Here is a 20,917-nt window from a genome sequence, read left to right as displayed (position 1 = left end):
AACATTGCCAAGATACCAAGAAATGAAGGCTGCCCTACAAGGAATTTTGTTTTTCTTTAAACAGTGTAAGAAAAGAAAATACCCTCATAAGTAGTTTGAATACCTAAAATGTTAGATTTTCCATCGTTTATACCAGTAAATAAACAGAGGCGGCATGGGGTAAGGGAGAGTTGCAAGGTGTGAAAACAGTATGTGGTTTCGGAGTTTTCTAATTTTCCATTTTTGTGTGTGTGTGTGTTTTTTTTTTTTTTTAGTTTTTTCGAGACAGGGTTTCTCTGAGCGAAAAGAATTTAATTTAGGCAAGAATTTTGAACAATGAATCTTATTACCAACTGTGAGACCTTGGATAAGTCACCTCACTCTCTAGCGCTTTCCATTTATGAGCGAGCGCAGTGGAGGGTCTACTTGTAAAGACTTCAGGGAAAGTTACCTGAGAAATCACCTGCTACCGAGTTGGCGCTGATTAAATGCAAGTTGCTGCAGGCTATTGCTTCCTGGATGGGACATTCCTCAAAAATGTCGGAAACTTTGTTTTCAACTAATTAGTCCTCTCACTATAAAACAACTAGAAGCATTGCTATCATACCCTGGGTTAGCCTATTTGAAGCAAAAACGTCTTTAACTTTACACTACAGGAAAAACTCACTCAACTGGTGGCGGGACCGCTTCGAAGGCGTCCCCCACCCACCCAACTCTTACCCCAATGCATTGCGGGAAATGTAGTCTCTAGCTAAAATCGAAAGGGTGCAGGAAAACGGATAGAAAACTACAACTCCCAAGAGGAGACGAGGCGGGACTATTTCCCAGTCTGGCGGTTGCTCCGTGGGAGGGAGTTGGCACTCTCTGCCTACGTGGGAGAGAAGGCAGGGTTGGGGGGGGGGGAAGTGTGGCAAACCTCCCGAGGCACCGCCGCCAAAGGCAGATTTGGTGGGAGGAGAAGTAGAGGGGTGAAAACAGGCTGGGAGGGGAGAGGTAAGGAGGACAAATAGGTCGCCGCTCCTGAGGCGGCACAAAGTTCTTCAAGATGTGGCTGAAGCCCGAGGAAGTGCTGTTGAAAAATGCGCTGAAGCTGTGGCTGATGGAAAGATCCAATGAGTACTTTGTCCTGCAAAGGCGTCGAGGCTACGGGGAAGAAGGCGGAGGGGGACTTACAGGTAAGTGGCGGCCAGCAGTTGCGGCCGGCTACACCTGAGTTAGGACTGTGCCCACCGTCACTTAAAAGGTGGCGAGGCGAACAGTTATTCGTCGCCACCCGCCGTCTTGTCCTAAACCCGCGGCAATGGACGAGGGACTCTGCTCCCGCTACCACCTTTCTGCGGCTACCACAGAGTCCCGACTGTACTGCCCTGGACTAACAGTTGTTCTTTGGGTCGGACCGGGGATGGGGACAGCTATGGAGGAATCCAGTACCTGGGGAGAGGTTGCTCCCCATGGGGGAGGGGGCTGGAGGCCAGTGTCTGCTAGCTTGACTAGTCCCCTTAAGACCAGCTGTGGGAGCGGGTTCGCGATTGTGAGCTTAACTTTTTTCAAAACATACACAAATAATCACCACCCTGGGGAGTGAGTGCACGGGGTGGTGGTGGGGCGGGGTGGCATTGTGAGGACGTGGGAATCTTAAGGAGAATGAAATTCCCGTCACACACTGAGAGAGCGGCTTCAAGTGAGATTTGGGTCAGGGCGTGGGGATGCTTGATGCTGGGGAAGTGGAGGAACCCTTAGAATTACTCACCTCTCCCAATTTTGCATCTTTTGATATATATATATATATATCTTCCAATTTTCAGTCCTTGGTACCTCTGTTTCTGTTAAGCACACGTTTCTCTCCAGTGAGTTTGGCACTGCCTCTTCTTTCAAAGATGTGTAAGTCAAACCAATTAAACAGAAGGAAGTTCCTTCCTAACCCATCCTCCCACAGTTCTTAATTTTAAAAATTCAAAACGGGTCCATGTCTGAAGAATCCAAAGAAGGCTATTTTGAGATCCTTAGTCTTGGGCAGAGGCTTTCAAACTTTTGGTCTTTGGGGGAGGCAAGAGCTGTTTTCATGCTAATTCCTGGCTTGGTATTAGGACCTTGAAGTGGTCGACCCGACCAGGCTTAATTTGGGAAAGGTGATGGATGTAGAGGAAAGAAACAAAAATCTGAAAACCTACATTTTGAGCCTCTCAATTTTTACCTGTTGGATGACATTTGTCAAATTCTTTAATATATGCAACCTTAAAGCATATTGTATGCTACTCTGACGTTTGGCAATTATAATTCTGTTCTCAGCCTTTAAAGTGCTTGATTAAGGGAGGAAGGTGGGAGTAGAGGAGAAAGATCAGCTAGTTTACTAGAAGATTATAATGAGAACCAAATGACTGAGGCTTGAATGAAGAAGATTCTTGGTTTAAGTGGCATTGATTTCCCTCTTCAGTTAAAAACAAATACCATTGCATGGCTGGGACAGACTGCAGAGCCACTGGCAGTGGCACCAGGATTTATCCCATTGCTTGTACTGGCTTCTGGGGAATTATTCTCTTTACAGGGATACCTTGCTCAGCCTAGATATAGTGGGGAGGTCTTGGACCTTCCCCAAAGCAATGTGCCTTACCCCCTCTGAGGAGTGGATGGGGGGGGGGTGTAGAGGAAAGGGGAGGAGGGGAGGGAGTGGGAACTGGGATTGGTATATGTGAAATGAAAAAAAGATAGTATGTTTTTTTTTAAAAATATAAAAAATACTGGTGCCAACTTTATGGAGATAAGAGTATAAAATGGAGGATGATGGTCACAAAGATATATTTATGTTAAGGCAAGCCTCCCCTAATGTGGATAGAATTCATATGTTCAATGAGATATATAACTTTATAAGTAACATTCATCTTATCCAACTTCTAATGGCCTCCAGGCAGTATGTAAACAAAATTTGCCCTAATAAACCCGGCATCTAACGTTTTTAATCTTTCAAAATTACAATTTATTTTACAGAAAAGTTTTCATTTAAGTGGCAATTTCATTTAAATGAGAATTTCTTATGGCAGGTCAATTATAAATGGATTTTTTCTCTCTATCCTATCTACCCCTCATATTACTTCCCCATTTGCTAGAAAGCAAGGAAATTTGTCTGAAGAAGTAAAAGATTTCTATCAATCGTGTATGTATGTAGTGACTTATGGCACATTTGTTTCTGCATGATTGTTGTACCTGTGAAACTGCAAGATACCTGAAATACCCAAAGTCATGTAAATTAAACAGAAGGACTCCAAAAGGAGCAAAGAGCTATTTGCTGGGCTGTGCTCGTTTGCATGTGCTTTCATCAGAGCATGAGTGTAGACTGGCATAAACTCACCTTTGTCCATCTTATTTCCTTTATGTGTTGTGTTCTGTGCTACCCCTTTATACGACTACTTTCCAGGTTTTATATAATGGAGAAATGATAATGCTCACCAAGAAATGTTCATTATTGTACTTTAAGATTTGTTTTCGCCAGGCAGTGGTGGCACACGCTTTTAATCCCAGCACACAGGAGGCAGAGACAAGTGGATCTCTGGGAGTTCGAGGCCAGCCTGGGCTACAGAGTGAGTTCCAGGACAACTAGGGCCATACAGAGAAACCCTCCCTTAAAAGACCAAAAAAAGTTCTGTTTTCTTTGGTATGTGCTAACTGACAGTAACCACCCAGTACTATAATGTCTTGAGTATGGATTTGGGGAAGTGAGTTGGCTTCATTTTGGGAGAGAGGTCTAATTATATAGCTCAGGCCAGCTTCGAACTCACTGTTGTCCTTCCTCAGCCTCCCACCTGCTGGTGTGATAGGCACACCACCGACACACCAAGCCTCGTGGACTCACCTTTCTTCCAGAATGATGGTTCTATCAAGAGAATTTTGACATTAGAATCACAAGATCCCTTTTCTAAATTTTTTAGAGACTTAGTGGACATCTGGTAGATAAGTAACAATTTATCAAACTTTGTTCTCCTTAATTATCCTGGTCACAGCAGAATGGAATTTTTTTTTGGAAATTTTTGTTATATCTAAAGTGGTGGTTGTTGTTCTTTTGGTCCCTGCCCTAGCCACGCCCACTCCTTTTAACTCCTGACCTCCGCCTTGCCCGCTCTCTTCCTGCTTTTTCTCTCACACGGGGCATTTGTCTCTCTCTCCTCTCTCTCCTTTCTTTTCTCTCTCTCTTCTCCTCTCTCTCTCTCTCTCTCTCCCTCTCTCCTCTCTCTCTCTCTCTCTCTCTCTCTCTCTCTCTCTCTCTCTCTCTCTCTCTCTCTCTCTCTCCCTTCCCCTTTTTAATAAACATTTATGGCTATTTCCTGTGTTTGTATGTCTGACCGCCGCCACCGCCGCCGACTGTAGTCGCTTGCTCACCCGCCGGAGTTTGCTGCGGGGCAGGGGGACCCCAAAGGGATATTTTTTAAAGAATAAGATTGGTGCCGCGTGACTCGGATGATTCGTCCGCCCCGGATTTTCACCTGGGGCCGAAGTTCCGGCTTTCGGCGCCGTCCGGGACTCAGCTCCCTCCCGGGGCAGAATCAGGACCTGAGTACGACCACGTGTTCCATCTGCTTGGATCAACTAATCGTGAGTGTCCCCATCTCGGCCAGCTTAACCATCTCTTTTAACCTAAGGGTTTGACCGTTGAGCTCCCGGCAACCCTTCACGGTTTCTAGGGATGGGGGGACCTCCAACCGCGGGCTTTCAGGGCCTCGGTTGTTCCCTTCGCTGGCATTCAATTCGGCTTGTCTCCTGTGCTAAGCCTGTGCCTGAGACGGCTGGCCTTAGCCAGCCCCTCAGCTCACCCGCGCCTGGAGGCCCGGGGTCTCCAGTTCTCCCTCTTTTTCTTTTTTCATTCCTTTTCTTCCTTCCTTTCGTCGTAACTGCTGCTACGGTGCAGCACGCCGCTCGGTGCGGCCTGACCTAGGCTGGATCCCTCTTGGCTGCGAGTCGATTCAGCTAGGTTATAGCCTCCCCCCCTATGGAATCGGACGCCTTTCCATAGGGCCCGGAGGTTCGTGCCATCTGCATCTCGCCTTAACGGGGAGCCGTTCTCGTTGTAGGCTTGAGGTGCCACGGTTTTTGCGGGTATTTGCACGGCCTTCACCATGGGAGTCAAGCTATTCAGACCTATCACTCCGGTCTCATGCTTTAATGCCTTACACTTACACAGCCGTTTTTTGGTTCCAGCCTTTTGCCCCTTCCCTGTGCGGCTTTTATTGTGGCATGGCGGGCTCTAGCAGAGCAGACTACACGTGGTGGTCGCCATCTTGGCTGAGGGCCAGACCACGTGACCACACTCTCCCGGTTTTACTCCCGGTTTTACCCTGCCTTCTCACCCGGTTTTCACTAAAATCCTGTTAACTCTGTTACATGTGTTTTGAGCAATGGCATGTCTCTGACAGGGCCCATCAGAGTCGTCCACTTGCCCAATTCCTGTTCACTCTTTCTATACACAATAATACATATATTTTAAGCTGGTATGTACCTTTAAGTCTCTTAAGCTGTTCTCTACCATTGTCAGTAATATAACCTTATATTACAAGCTTTTTTCCCCTCTATTTGCCTTTTTACAAATGTAAATCTTACCTGTTGAGAGCCAGTGTGGTCAAGCTCAGACCCAACTTTCCAAACAAATTCTATACTATAGTTATACCTGATAAACAGCCCTCAACTGCTCAGAGATCTGGGGAATGTGATATTTAAGTATTTAATTATTAAAAACTTTTCACAACAATAAAAAAGAGACAGGTTGGCTCCTAGCAGCTGCTCTCTGCTCCCTCCAAAGAAGACAGAAGACAGACACACGCAGAACAACGTCCTTCTGCATTTCGCATCGACTGCAGAGCGCTGACCATTGGGAAAACCTGCCTTTCATCTAAAGTAAAGACCTCTAGACGTGGACGGAATCACTGGAATCGACAGCCTAGCTGCTCAGGTCAAGGTAGGCCTGTCTTCCTACAGATTTCTTAGCCCACAGGATCTTCTGCAGTCTGGCAGGCCCTGCGCTAAACAGCAAAGGTCAAGTGCAACCTTCAGTGACCATGGAGGAACCAAAAAGAGTAGCTCTGGGTGCCAACCAAGTAAGTTCTCTGTCATTTTTTTAATCAGTAACTCAAGTAAAATCTTATCCTTCTCAAAGATCTCTGACAGTTTGACAGCTGAGAGGTTTTGCAAGGTGACCTCACCAAACAAATTTCAAAACAAGTTTATCTCTTATGCTACAGTCATTATGTGTCTAAAACTTCTGTTTTCACAAATCCAAGGAGTTCTCGTGAGTTCCAGGGAGCCGAATTAAAGAATCCATCTTAAACAGGTCAGATACCCCCTCAATCCCCTGGTCCTAAAAATTTTTTTTTCCCTTAATTTAACTTTGTTCTTTGTTCTGCCAATACCTTAAACAGGGAAAGAGATACCAGACATTTCCATGCCACAGACATCGGTCAAAAGCAAAGAGACCAGCTATGCCAGGATGTTCCCAGCACCCAGCCTTCTCTCGCGCCCCCCCCAAAGACGACGCCCACAATCAGCCGGAAGCAGTCTTGAGAATTCACCGCCCCAATTCCTTCAAACTGGAGCGTCTAATTTGCTTTTTATTAAAAGCAAGATGTGGGAATGTTGTTCTTTTGGTCCCTGCCCTAGCCACGCCCACTCCTTTTAACTCCTTGCCCGCTCTCTTCCTGCTTTTCCTCTCACACGGGGCTTTTGCCTCTCTCTCTCCTCTCTCTCCCTTCTTTTCTCTCTCTCTTCTCCTCTCTCTCTCTCTCTCTCTCCCTCTCTCCCTTCCCCTTTTTAATAAACATTTATGGCTATTTCCTGTGTTTATATGTCTGACCCGCCGCCACCGCCGCTGACTGTAGTCGCTTGCGCACCCGCCGGAGTTTGCTGCGGGGCAGGGGGACCCCAAGGGATATTTTTTTAAAGAATAAGAGTGGTGGTGATGGTGGTGGTTGCTGTTTTTCATTAATTTTAAGAATGTTTTATTCTGGATTTCTCTAGTTGCCTCACATTCTCTCATGGTTGATAAAGGTAAAGACTTCACTATTGAAGCTAAATTTAGAACCTTGCTTTATATAATTAAAATAATTTGTGCATATTTGGCTTATTAAGCACAAATCAACAATTTTCTCTGCTTGGCGCATGAGAGGCACTACAAAGACTGCATCCTGTTAAGTACTCTACTGAATGAGGCTTAGGAAGACCTGCCAATCAGGAAGTCTTAGGTAGTTTGCCGACACTATTTTCCTCTTTAATTTTTCATACCTGACTAGTGGTAAGCAGGTTCTTAGACATTAGACTCATAATTTCCATTAAGCAGACCTTTTTTATTCCATGTAGAGCAAAACTAGATAGTATACATTCAAACAAAAGATTTTAAAATATTCTCTTTCCTTATCCCTTCTTTTATCTTGGCACTGTCCCTTTGAAATTAAAGCATCTGTATAAACTAGAACATGGTTAAATTTGAAGTAAGCATTTTATTTTAGAATATTTGAAGTAAGTTCTTCATTTTATATTTAGACTTTATAAATCACTGTGAATGATTTACTCTAAACATATATATAATAAGCAGAATTTATAACCATTTAATGATCATGTCACAGAAACCCTAAGTTTTTCTTTTTTTAAACCTTCAACTCAAGAGTCCAGCTCTGAAAATGTTCATACTGCATATGTATTAGCAAAATACTGTGGCATTTCATGCTCACAAAGGAATCATCTGATAAAATGTTTGGTACCCAAAGGGTAAACATGTGATTTTTATGATAGGAAAATCCTGCTCCCTATACATATACAACTCATGCTAAGGGAAAATTATCATATTGGCTTATTAAAAAGAAAATCCCACAAGGCAAACACTAAGAAGGGAAAATCACATTTTGTGCCCATGCCCCAATCCTTGGAGCATCCGATCCTGGTAAAATCAAGTAAAAATTATCTTTAAAGATCTCCTGGGAGTTAGAGAGATGGGTCAATGGTTAAGAGCAGTGACTGCTCCTCCAGAGGACCAGGTTCAATTCCCAGCACCCACATGGTGGCTTATAGCTGACTATAACTCCAGTTCCAGGAGATCCAACATCCTCCTTTGACTTCCACAGACACCAGACATGTATGTAGTGCACAGAATACATACAGGCAAAACACTAATACAATAGAAATAAGTAAATTAAAAAAAAATCTTGGAGCAAGAAAAAGAACCTTTATAGGTTTTGAGAACTAAGATGGTCAGTGTTAATCAATTTTCTAGTTTTTAAAATTAAACTAAAGTTACTTTTATATTTGACATATGAATCTATATGTCTCCCCCAAACCCTTTGCACATGATCTGAGTAATTATGACTTTGGTTTCATGGCCCTAAGGTGCACAGGAGCAAACATTCCAATCTGTGCCACAAAGGAAGGAGCCCCAGGGGCAGATCGGGGAAGGAAAATAGTGAGACACATATCAACCAATACCTAAAAAGCATGAGGCTTATAGATCGGCAGTCAATCTTACTTCCATCAGGAAAAAAAAAATGACCAAACTGGCCATCTTTATTTTTCAAAACTTCAACCTGGCCTTTCATATTTAAATACATTATATATAGCTTTGGGAGATAAAAAATATATAGATATAAAACACATGTCACACACATACACGGTGTAGTGTGGTGGTGGTGGCGGTGGCGGCCGTGGTGGTGGTGGTGGTGGTGGTGTGTGTGTCTTTAAAGGTATTAAGATATTCCAGGCAGGCAGGTGAGCACGGTGGGAAAGATTCCTCCTCTCTGGATGTTACATTATGGGATTTTTGCCAGCATTCACATTGTGCAAATGCACCCATCTTCATTAGAAGATTCAAAGACCGCACTGACTTTATTAAGCCTGTTTCTTTTACCTTCTTTGATCCTTTAATATGTATTTGGTTTCTTTACAGATGTAATATTTTTTTACAAATAAAGGCTTAGCATATTCATCTGTGAAAGGAAGATAACATCTTCTCTATCTCAGATCACTATAGTGTTAGTCAAATGGGTTTTGAAATCTGTAACAGTCATTTCATATTAAATGTTACTTTAGGTCCTGAAAAACCAAAGAAGTCCGTCTCAGTCCTGTCACCCTCTTTCTTCCTCTCCCTCTGTCTCTCTCCCTGTCTCCCCACTATTTTGCCCTAGTAATTATTTTTTTGTAAATTCTTCAATAAGTAAAGATTTCAGTTTGAGAAAGAACTGTGTATGCGTGTAAAAACTTCTAGTTTTCAAGTATATGTCTTTTAAAATGTTCAAGGATGAAAAACACAACCTAAAAATTATTTTTATTAACCGCTTTCTGAAGCTCTTAGTGTAAAATTGGCAGTGTTCAAAATGCCATGTGGCTATTGGGTTAGTCTAAAATAAGCACTCACAGTTCTGTTTGCAGGGCTTAGGTCTGGTAGCACAATAGTAGAATCAGGAAAATGTACCACCTCTGTCGTATTGGAATATATTTTTTACTAAGTGCATTGCCAGTTTACTAATTAGTTTTCTCATTAACTTTGAATGAGGTTGACATTATAAAAAATTCAGTAAAGGTGTACTGGCCAGACTTTGTAAGCATGGCAGCTTACAATTAAAAAATCAGCTGTAAGGTTACAGCAGTTATTACTGTGGACAAAATTTCTAAACAGGCATTTTACAAAGACTAGAGATGAATCTTATTTGTAATTAGAAAGTTCATTTACATCATTCTTTTGCAGCTAGAGCAGTGATGTCTTAAACAGTGCCTTCAATCTCCTTTATAAACATTTGTTTGTGTGTTTGTCATCTAAGCTAGCACATTGGTAATGAACACATCAAAGTTTGCTTTCTGTTGCTGTGATAAAACACTCTGACCAAAACCAACTTGGGGAGGAAGGGTTTATGTCATCTTATAGTTTACAGTCCATCATCTGGGCAGGCCAAGGCAAGAACCCAAGGCAGGAGCTTGAAGCAGAAACCAGGGAGAAACACTGCTTACTGGCTTGCTCCCAGACCTTTACCTTTCTTATAGCAGCCCAGGCCAACCTTCCTAGGGTTGGCACTTCCCACAGTGGGCTGAGTGCTCCTACATCATAAGCAATCAAGAAAATGCCCCCCAGATGTTCCTGCAGGCTAATTTGATGGAGGCAGTTCCTCAGTAGCTGTTCCTCCTTCCTAAGCGTATCAAGTTGAAAGCCAGTATTAGCCATCACAAGCACGATCTTTAACTTGTAGCTGTGTTAATGGCCTTTTCTTTAACATCCAACCCTTTATAATTCCTAGTTTGCCACCTATAAATTGGAAGGGGCAATTAATGCTATTGGTCTGTGTATTTTTTATTAGATTTTATTTGTTTACTGTAGTGTGTGTGTGTGTGTGTGTGTGTGTGTGTGTGTGTGTGCGCGCGCGCGCGCGTGCGTGTGAACAATAGAACAACTGAGAGTCAGTTCTCTCTTTCAACATCTATGTCTCAGGATCAAACTCAGATAGTCAGGTTGGGCATCAAGTACATTAACTCACTGAGCCATCTTGCCAGCTGAGCTCTGTGCTCTTAACACTGGATCCTGTTACATTTGACTGAGGAACATTTAAAAGCAACTAAATGATATTGGTATATTTGTGGAGAAATTAATGTCTTGGATTTAATTTAAAATATTTCTGGAGGGAACAATAAATAAAAGTTGATAATTATTGAAACTAGATTATGGATACATAGAAGTTCTGCTATATTTTATTTAGTGCTTGAAAATTTTGTAATACACAGTAAAAAAACCAGAATAATAATATCCTTATAAAAAGATCAATTAAATCATAATCCCTGGGCTTCAGTGCTTTCAAAACTTAAGTTGTAAAACTCTTCTAAATGACTCAAATTCGTAGTTTGAGTTGAGAATCATTATCATGAGAGATAAAAACAATCAAGATTCAGAAAGATCTGAAAAATTTGAAGTGCTCTAAAGCAGTGATTATATAACCAATCAAACTGCAGAGTATGCAGCCCAGTCTCAACTGATATATCTATAACATAACTGCTGCACCTAAGGTCAGGGATCATTGCAGAAGAGGATGAGAAGATTGTAAAAGCACTAGGGATAAGGAGTTTGTGTCTCCTAGAAATGTAGGAAGCTACACCTGGGAAGTCTCAGTGAGAAGACTACCAATTACATGAAATGAACAAGGACAATAACTGTAGACATGCCAAAGTAGATGGGGGAAAGACCACGAAGCCTCAGCCCTACACAAAGAACTATTAGTAATTAAAGAATTCTGAGAATGAGAGAAACAGTCTTTCCCAGGAAAGAGCACACCAATGGATTAGCCAATACCAAATGGTCGGTCCCGAAAACATGTGTACAAATGGCATTTTATACAGACTAAACAGGTTGTATTTGTGCATTATACGCATAGACGACAACCACAGCAATCAAAAAGAGGCCATGAATTTTAAAGAAAGCAAGGAGATGTACATGGAAGTAGTTAGAGGGAGGAAAGGAAAGGGAGACATGATAGAATTATAATATCAAAAATTAAAAGGTTATTAAAAAGAAAGATTTAATTTTTGAACAAAAAACCAATTATTTAAAATGGGTAAATGTAAACATATATACACCATTTTAATATATATATATATATATTCTCTACTGTACAAATAATACCTAGGTCAGTGCTTACATTTATAAAAAGGATCAGTGTATTTTTTATCACAAGCGTAATTTAATAATGATGTGGTATCCAAAACAACTAGTCATCTTAGACTACATTAAAAGAATTAACTAGAGATGGTGCTTAGTGGTAGAATGCTTACCTAGCTTGCACAAGGCTCTGTATACTGAAAAACACAATAAAATATTCATGGAATCCGTAATACAATGGTCTATGTATGTTCAGACCTTATCTGGAATCGAGGTGAGTTTGTTTTGATTTGTTTTGGAGGTAAGTCTCAGGTAACCCAAGGTCTTGAACTTCCTGTGTAGCTGAGGATAACCTTGAACCCGTTACTGTCCTTCCTGCCTCCAACTCCAAATGTTGGGATTATAGAAGCTACCATGTCTGGCTTAGTAGTCATGTTTGAGTGACACTTTTAACCACTATATCCAGGATAGGTATGTAGTTGGTGAAAACTAAATTGCCCTTCAAAATGGAAAGAGTTTAAGACACTGACAACAGGCCATTAAACAAAGCACAGAGTCATTCTACACATAGAGCTCTATGTACAGATCATAAACCCAAATAGCAGGCCCTGGCTATAACCTTGGCAAATACAATTCCTTTTGTATTTTAGAAATAGGCAGCCTTGGAGAAGTAAAGTCCAGGGATACTGTATAGGAGGTCAATGTGCTAGAGGTTAGATTATATGACCAGTCAGGATATTTTTCATTTCCAAAGTCTGTGGTTCTTTTTCCAGTTAAAAAGATTGGCTTGTGGATAGTAATTATTGTTCACAAAAATAGTATCTTTTGAAAACCCTCATGTAACTTGGCATTTTTGGTAATTTTCCTGTGACATTTAATAAAAGTATAACTCACATTAATTAATGAACTTATTTCCTTAAAAATGTGGGTGTAACTTGCTTTTTTCAGGATGCTACAAAAACCCATGAGTCTTTACCAGGGTCTGTAATGTTGATTGCTATGTTAGTTATAGTCATTAGAAGGATGATTTGCATATCTTTATATTCTGAAATTTCTTATTTGGCCATGCCGCTGACAGTGTCTAGTCTATTGTGAATTCGTGGTAGTTACAAAGGTTTCCCATGAGTAGGCTGATTCGGGGCCTTCAATGTTCAGGCAGGCACATGATGAACCTCTGTGTATATGGAAAAGCCACCCAAAGTTGTTTGCTTATTTTCTTGTACTTTTAGAACTCAGGGATTGGCACATATTAATTCCTGTATGGCTTGCAGGGACTGATGATGATTAGAGCTTAACGAGCTTGAAGAGTTCCCCAAGTGACTAGAAATGTATTCTAGTGCTAGCTTCCAAATTACTTGTTGCATAGTTTCATATTAACTGCCTAATTCATGCACTTAGAAAATCCTAACAGTTTCCTTCTATATTATGTAAGACATAATGCCGTCAACATTTCTGTTGCCAAAAAAGATGTTAGCCTTTCTTGTCAGTGATTTTGACCACTTTGTCCCTAGGGTCACAGGCCATCAGAGGATTGTTGTATCACTTGGAAATGATTTTGTGGCCTCTCCTGTCTGTCCTCTCTTCCTCCTCAGATATCCACATTGCCACTGTTCTTTCTGCTAAACTTTACCCATTTAGTTTTCGCCAGTTCTTCTAACACTACCTTTCATAATGTGTGAATAAAGAAATAACAATTGAGCTAGTTTTATTAAAAATTTCATGAATAAATAAATAGTTTTCCTTGCAACTGTTTTTTTGTCTTTCCAAATGTTGCTTAAAATGAACCTCTTGGAAGACAAGTGTCAAATAAAGTGGCAGTGCAACTGCCCTGTGGTAAATGAATACTTTTCCGCCTTTGAGAAAGGATCTCAGGCAGCCCAGTCTGACCTCACACTTGGCATATAGCCAACACTGGCTTTGAATTCCTGCTCTTCCTCAGTGGTGGGATTCCAAGTGTGCACCCCACATCTAACTTTTAGTAAATACTTTCATAAGTTTTAATTTTTTTATCCTGACAACTTTGTCAATTTATTTATTTATTTATTTATTTATTTATTTATTTATTTATTTATTTATTTATTTATTTATCTTTGGTTTTTCGAGACAGGGTTTCTCTGTGGTTTTGGAGCCTGTCCTGGAACTAGCTCTTGTAGATCAGGCTGGCCTCGAACTCCCAGAGATCCGCCTGCCTCTGCCTCCTGAGTGCTGGGATTAAAGGCGTGCGCCACCACCACCCAGCCTTCGTCAATTTATTATATGCATATTTGTATACATATGAATTGATTTTTCAGCCAATCTCCTTTTATATTTTGCTACTTACTCTTTGGTCTTGGAAATATTTTTTAGGCTCCTGCCTTCAAATTGAGAACATTCTCCCTTTCTTCGTTTCCTGCGTAATTTCACTCCCATTACTCTGAGAAGACTATCTGCATATGTTTAGCTCCTCTTTCCTTGATCCTAGAGCAAATGTCCAGCTTCTTATGGCTTCTGCTTTGATGTTTAATTACCTTTCTTTTTCTGCTGAAATCCTCTGATATTTCCCTCCTCATTAGTTGAAGTATAATCATTTCCTCTCTCTCTCTCATTACCACCAGCTCTTATCCAGTACCTCCTCTTAAATAGTATTTGTCTAGATTTTATGATTCTTGGTGCTTCAATAAAATCTTCCATTCATACCTTACTTTGATTTTCCTTTTGCAGTGCTGAAGATCAAACCCTGGGGTCTTATGCATGCTAGGCAAGCACTCTGCTATCAAATGAAATCAGCTCGATCCCCAACCCACACCCTAACTTTTGACTGTACCTAAGTAACTTCTTTCCTTTATAATCTACATGCTGCCATTGCAGAAGTCTTCGTTTTAAAAATCCTGCTTCATTTTCTTGTGTAAGGGTTGAAATACCTGGAATATGGACTAGGAAAGCTTGCCATTATACAATTTTAAAGAGGCTTGATTGAAGTCCACTAAAGGGTGCTATCCTAATTTGAAGCATACCAATAGGCAAAACTTTATCCTGCTTGATTTTGTTATTAACTTCTTTTTATATAAAGAATTTTTCTTCAGATTATATCATTTCCCCTTTTCTTCTTTCCATACCCTCCCATGTACCTCTCCTTGCTTTCTTTCCATTGTCATTTGTATGTATATCTTCAGGGCTGAACATTTGGTTTTCAGGTCATATATATTTTCTTTTAAAATTTCATTTTTAAAAAATTATGTACAGTATATTTTGGCCATATCTTTTCCTCATACAACTCCTCCCAGATTCTCTTCTCATCCCTATATACACAGCTCCATGCACTATCTCTTTTCCTCATACAACTCCTCCCAGATTCTCTTCTCATCCCTATATACACAGCTCCATGCACTATCTCTCTCTCTGTCTCTCTCTCTCTTTATCTCTCTCTTCCTCTCATAAACAAATGTCAAACAAATGTTTAGATTCGTTTATTATATGTACATGAGTGATTTTCCTGCATGGATGTCTGTGCACCACATGCATGTCTACAGATGGTTGTGAGCCATCATGTGGGTGCTTAGTCCTCTGCAAGAACAGCCAAGTGCTCTTAACCACTGAGCCATCTTTCCAGCCCCCAGAAATCTTTGTTGAGAATTTTTCCCACTATCAAAATCCTTGATCATATTACTGACATTATGCTATATTTGTGACCCTTTTGTTGTATTTTTAGTCCCATATCCACACTTCTATCTTTTCAGCTGAGTCAAATTTCCCTTTCTATCTTCTATTCTCCAGTTTGCTTCCCTTCAGGATTGTAATGATTTCCTTTCCCACATATGCCAGCTTACTTATATTTTCAATGAAACCTAATGGGAAATCTGAACTCTTTACAAGTGGATCAAACTAGAAGAAGAGCCAAAAGCCTGGTTTATAATTGTTTTTCATTTTTCCTGAAATTACACATGCTGAATTAAAAAGAAATGCTCATAGAGCAAAACTGTCTCTCAGCCAACCAAAGCTTTCAAAATAGAAAAGTAGATGTGTATATTGGAACTATTCTATAATATAATAAGGTAACACCTTATGCCTTATTGTGCTTGTAGTTAACAAGCCCAGAGATAGGAAACATAGTTACCCTCAGAGACCTTATATTCCAGAGAAGGAGGCACATATTATATATGAAACACTTAGAAAGTAGTTGTAATAACCAACCTACTAAGTAAATACTCAGTTCTGGAGTCTAGAGTTTAAGTGTTATAAGTATTCAGAGAACAGGGGAAACATTATTGCTTGGCATCGCTACTAATGATTTCATAGGGGAAGTGGATCTTAAAGGAAATATGCAATTTGGATTAGCTGGACTTAGCTAGAAGACTTTTGTTAACATTTCTCAGTAAAAAGATAATTGTTCGGCAAAGACCCATGGGGAAAAATTAGCTAGCTATTTAAGAAAACAGAAATTTTTGTTCCAGGAAGTAGTAGGGAATAAAGTCAGACAATTACAAAGGAACTAATTGAGCAAGAACCTTGAATTCAAAATTGAGGAATTAGGAATTGTTGAAAAGAAAATTATTTTACTGAATCATTCTTAATAATGAAAATTTTACCTTCAATTTACATATTTAAGATGTTCTTATACAATACAAAAAAGCTAATATTGAATGTTCCACTGTGTGCCAAGCAAATTGCTTTAAGCTGGTAATTCTTACCTTGTGGCTTATGAACCAGTTGGAGGCTGAATGACCTTTTCACAGGGGTAGCATTAACAAAATTAGTTGTGAAGTAGCAACAAAAATAATGCTCTGGTTGGAGGTCACAACAACATGAGGGAGGATATTAAAGGGTCACAGTGTTAGGAAGGTTGGGAAGCCCTGCTCTAAGTGGTGTTTCCTTTCACCTTTATAATGGATTCTTTATTGTCACCCTTATTTTACAAATGAGGGTGTAGAGATGGAAACTACTTTAACAGGCTCAAATTGGAGAAAGTCACAAAGCCAGAATTCATTCTCACATAGTCTTTGATACTAGATTCTTGTCTAATAAATACACAGCCTTCTTAAAGAACTTCTTAAGTACTGGAAATAAGATATTTGGACAATTGAGCCTCGCATGTTTTTATTGAAAGATTATTTTCTTAAACACATCTTGTTTTGATAAATATTAGTCTTTCCATTACCCCAAATATGTATTTCTTGTTTGGTCTGTGTTATGTCTGGTTAGGTGTGGGTGTTTATATGTGTGTGCATGTGGTTTGAGGCCAGAGGACACCCTTGGGCATTGTTCCTTAGATGTCATCTATTTTTTCCCTTTGAATTGTGGTCTTCTGTTGGTCTGGAACTCACCAGATAGGTTAGGCTGGCTAACCAGTGATCCCCAGGGACCCAACTTGCCTCTGCCTCTCCAGTAGTGGAATTACAAAGTATGAGCCATCATGTATGGCACTTTTAATGTAGGTTCTGAGGATTGGAATCAGGTCCCTGACTGAAGTATCTCCTTATCCTCTATATATATTGACTTTAACAAAAAGGTCTCAAAAAGACCCTTTAGAGTAGAATTTTTTTTAAAAACATAAGTTCATAAATTGTCATTTGAATTGATACTTTTTTTTTATCTCTTATAAAGTTTTTTTTCTATTATCACAGGGCTTCTAGTTGGGACTCTTGATTCTGTCTTAGACTCTACTGCCAAAGTGGCTCCATTTCGCATCCTACACCAGACACCAGATTCTCAAGTTTACTTGTCAATTGCATGTGGTAAGTATGATTGTTTAAAAAGCCTTACAGTTCAAATATAAGCAAGATACTAAGATAATTATAGCAGAACTCAATGAGCTTCAAATTCCAAATTGAAGAGTTAATAATTACAGAAATGAAAATACTTTTGCTTGGGCTGGAGAGATGGCTCAGCGGTTAAGAGCATTGCCTGCTCTTCCAAAGGTCCTGAGTTCAATTCCCAGCAACCACATGGTGGCTCACAAACATCTGTAATGAGGTCTGGTGCCCTCTTCTGGCCTGCAGGCATACACACAGACAGAATATTGTATACATAATAAATAAATAATTTTTTTTAAAAAAAGAAAATACTTTTGCTAAAACATTCTTATTAATGAAGATTGTAATCTTATTTAAATGTATAAGATATTCATAAAAAAGGATATTCATATCTAAAAACAAAATCAACTAATATTGAATGTCGCTGTATACTAAGCATTGTTACAAGTGCTTTGTATGTAGGAAAACTGAATATTCAAATTTCCTTATACTCCTCAGTTGTTTTAAGATTTGGAAGCAAGTTAAATGCAACTGTTCTTTGTGAGACTAGCAGTCCCACTTCCCTTTAAGAATGATTACAGGTTATTAGGAAATTAAAAGGCTAGTGAGCAGGCATTGGTTACTGTGACTGCCACCTGACTCCTTTATAAACTTAGTAATTCTTTACCAAACTGCTGGGAAGATTGGACCTTCCCCATTAAATACCAGTGTTCTTTCTTCTTCTAATAGTAACTGAGATAAGGAGAACATGGTTATGGTAAGCCCAAAACTTAAAGATTCTTCCCTGAAAAAGTAGAAGTCTGACATTTGAATTTTTTATTTACATACCTGATGTTTCTCAAAACTTTGAAATATAACTTTGAAATAGAAAGAATGATTTGCAGGTACAGCTACATTATCATTCATACCCCGGTGGTCCAGAGCTTTCCACAGAGTGTATTGTGGGTAGCGTGGGAAAGAGATTATGATGAGTCTTCCTAATAATACAAATCAGAATAATTTTAACTCATATGCAATATTTGTCTTTCATTTCTATGTCATTTCATTTCCATTGTAATATTGAACAAAACTAGAATCTCATATTTATGGTCTTTTTAAATATTGACTGATCTCTTCTTTTCTCCTCCCCTCTTTTCTAAAGAGTGTGTGTGTGTGTTTGAAAAAATACACATGAATTTGTAGACACGTCATGTTTGTGAACATACAGCATACAATTACATTTATTAGGATGTGTAACTATGAAAGAAATTCCCCTCTATATTTCCTTTAGTCATCCTGCTAAGTCTGTTCTCCTAACTCTTTTAAATTACATTCTAGCAAAACTAAATGCAGATAAGATTAAGAGAATTTTATAACCTCAGTTCTGAAACTTATTAGTCAAGATGGTTTTGAGAAGTTTTTTCTACTTTAAAAAAGTAAAATCTTGCTATTCTTGCAGATGAAACTGATATATAAGTATAATTCTTATTCATAAGATGAATAAATATCTAACTGGATTATAGAAAATGAACAATTTTGCAGTGTCAATAAAATTTTACTGTGATCCTCTCTATATCATGAGAACATTCTGTGCAGTCAAGGTTATTTCTTTTTAATGATATCTGTATAATCCATATTTCCAGAAAGATTTTTAAAGATATTTGGTAATAAGAGAAGTGGGGCTGGATAATGAAAGTTTCTCCAAGTGAAAGCAAACCTAGCAATAAGAATATTTAATATAACCCTCAATAAGACAGCTAAGACTGACGCTGGTGCAATAGGTCTTATGGTTTAATATTGCCACAAGGTTTCTGACTTTCATCATGCAATGTCTGTAAGTTTGCTGCGTGTTTTAGCAAATTCACTGGCTCTTACCAAAGGGTTTGTATGTTTAGTAACCATAGTAAAGAGTCCACATTTGTACAGCAATGTGAAGGACTGTCACATGCTTACTATTTTCAGTCTTGAAGAATTTAGACACAATGCTAGTAGTTGTATTTGACCAAGGGGTAAAATGTGAGTGTGTGTGTGTATCTGTGTTTCCTACATGTTTCTTTGTAAAGATAATGGTTTCTTCTGGGCACTAATTACTGTTATCTTATTTTCAGAATTTTTATATTTCCTTATGAGTTATTTTTCTCCCATTTCATTAAGTATTATATTTTTCTATTTCTAATAAATTTAACTCTATTGTTTGTGCTCATATATTCCTATGAAATAGAGAATAAATATATTAATTTCTATATAGCCATCTTTTGTGAAAGTGACCAAGTAGTTTCATTTCCTTTTAAACTGAATTTGTTTGAATATAAAGAGAAGGTTTATTAAGGCGTTTCCCTTGAATAATTTTTCTCTATATTATTAATCAGGGGCCAACAGAGAAGAAATAACAAAACATTGGGACTGGTTGGAACAAAATATAATGAAGACTTTATCAGTGTTTGATTCAAATGAAGATATTACTAATTTTGTACAAGGCAAAATAAGAGTAAGTGGAATGGACGGGTGAATGAAGAAGATGTGGTATATATTCACAGTGGAGCTTTATTATCCCATAAAGAAGAAATTATATAATTTGTAGACAGTGTGTAGAATTGAATACAACTATGTTAAGCAAAAAAACCTAGTCTCAAAGTCAAGTAGCCCGTGTTTCTTTCATATGCAGAATTTAAATTCTACATCACTCACACAAAATGAAGGATGCTACTACCTGGAGGAAGAAGGGGAACTAATGGGAACAGAGAGAAATGGGGATAAAATGAAAGACAAAAATTACATGTTTCTCTCATACACAGATTTAAATATATATTAAAATTTAGATTATAGAAATAGAAATACCATCAAACAACAAATATTGCATGTTTTCCTCATGCACAAATTTAAATATGTATTAAAATCTACATCATATACATGTGTATATATGACATTGAAATTGGGAGTAAGAAGGGATCTGTGGGAATGGAGATAGCAGGGGACAAGAGAGGGTGATGGACGTGAATTATGTGCAAAGTACAATGATGTGCATTTATGGAAATGTCATAATTAAACCCACAGGATTTCTCACTGTAACAGTCCTGGCTGTCCTGGAACTAGCTCTTGTAGACCAGGCTGGACTAGAACTCACAGAGATCTACCTCTGCCTCCCAAGTGCTAGGTTTAAAGGCATGTGCCACCACTGCTGGCGTTTTATATATTTCTTAAACAATAAGAAATTTTGAAAATTAACTTACCTTTAGTTTCATCATTACTTAGTTGGTATGAGTTCTGAGCCCTCAGATAAAATGTGCATGATTCCAAAAGAGAATAAGTGATATGGATGTATTCTGTAAATGGAGCCCTAAAATGGAGTCTTCTTCAGGAAAGATTGGGGTGACATAGAAGGTCATCCTTTTACTGGCACTTTTTATGCCCTTCAGAAGCACATGTCTGGATGCCAGGATAAGTGCTTCAAGAAATTGTGCAATGGCTTGGTTTTGGTGCTCTCGTGAACATTCCCAGCGGTGTTTTCATTTCACTGTCGCTTAAATAGGATTTTGAACAAAGCTTTTGTTTATTCAGAAGATGTTTGACACCTACATTTGTGATAGCTTCTTATAAAGGAAAAAACACTGCTACAAAACTAAAGACA

General features: G+C 39.1%; 1 protein-coding gene across 1 annotated transcript in view; it reads left to right on the top strand.

Annotated features, from left to right (window-relative positions):
• The first annotated feature begins 894 nt into the window (after window positions 1–894).
• Window positions 895–20,917, top strand: part of LOC121436947 (TBC1 domain family member 8B) — an 85,039-nt gene continuing 65,016 nt past the window's right edge. The window contains exons 1-3 of the mRNA XM_041636859.1: window positions 895–1,154; window positions 17,182–17,292; window positions 19,659–19,777. Of these exons, the coding sequence (XP_041492793.1) occupies window positions 1,025–1,154; window positions 17,182–17,292; window positions 19,659–19,777 (360 nt within the window). The 5' untranslated portion in view covers window positions 895–1,024. The remainder of the gene's footprint in view (window positions 1,155–17,181; window positions 17,293–19,658; window positions 19,778–20,917) is intronic.

The sequence above is a fragment of the Microtus oregoni genome, unplaced genomic scaffold (genome assembly GCF_018167655.1).
Source record: "Microtus oregoni isolate MIOR12 unplaced genomic scaffold, Mior012 000050F_010, whole genome shotgun sequence".
NCBI lineage: Eukaryota > Metazoa > Chordata > Mammalia > Rodentia > Cricetidae > Microtus > Microtus oregoni.
Note: the sequence above shows the minus strand (reverse complement) of the source record. Positions and strands in the feature narration are given on the sequence as shown.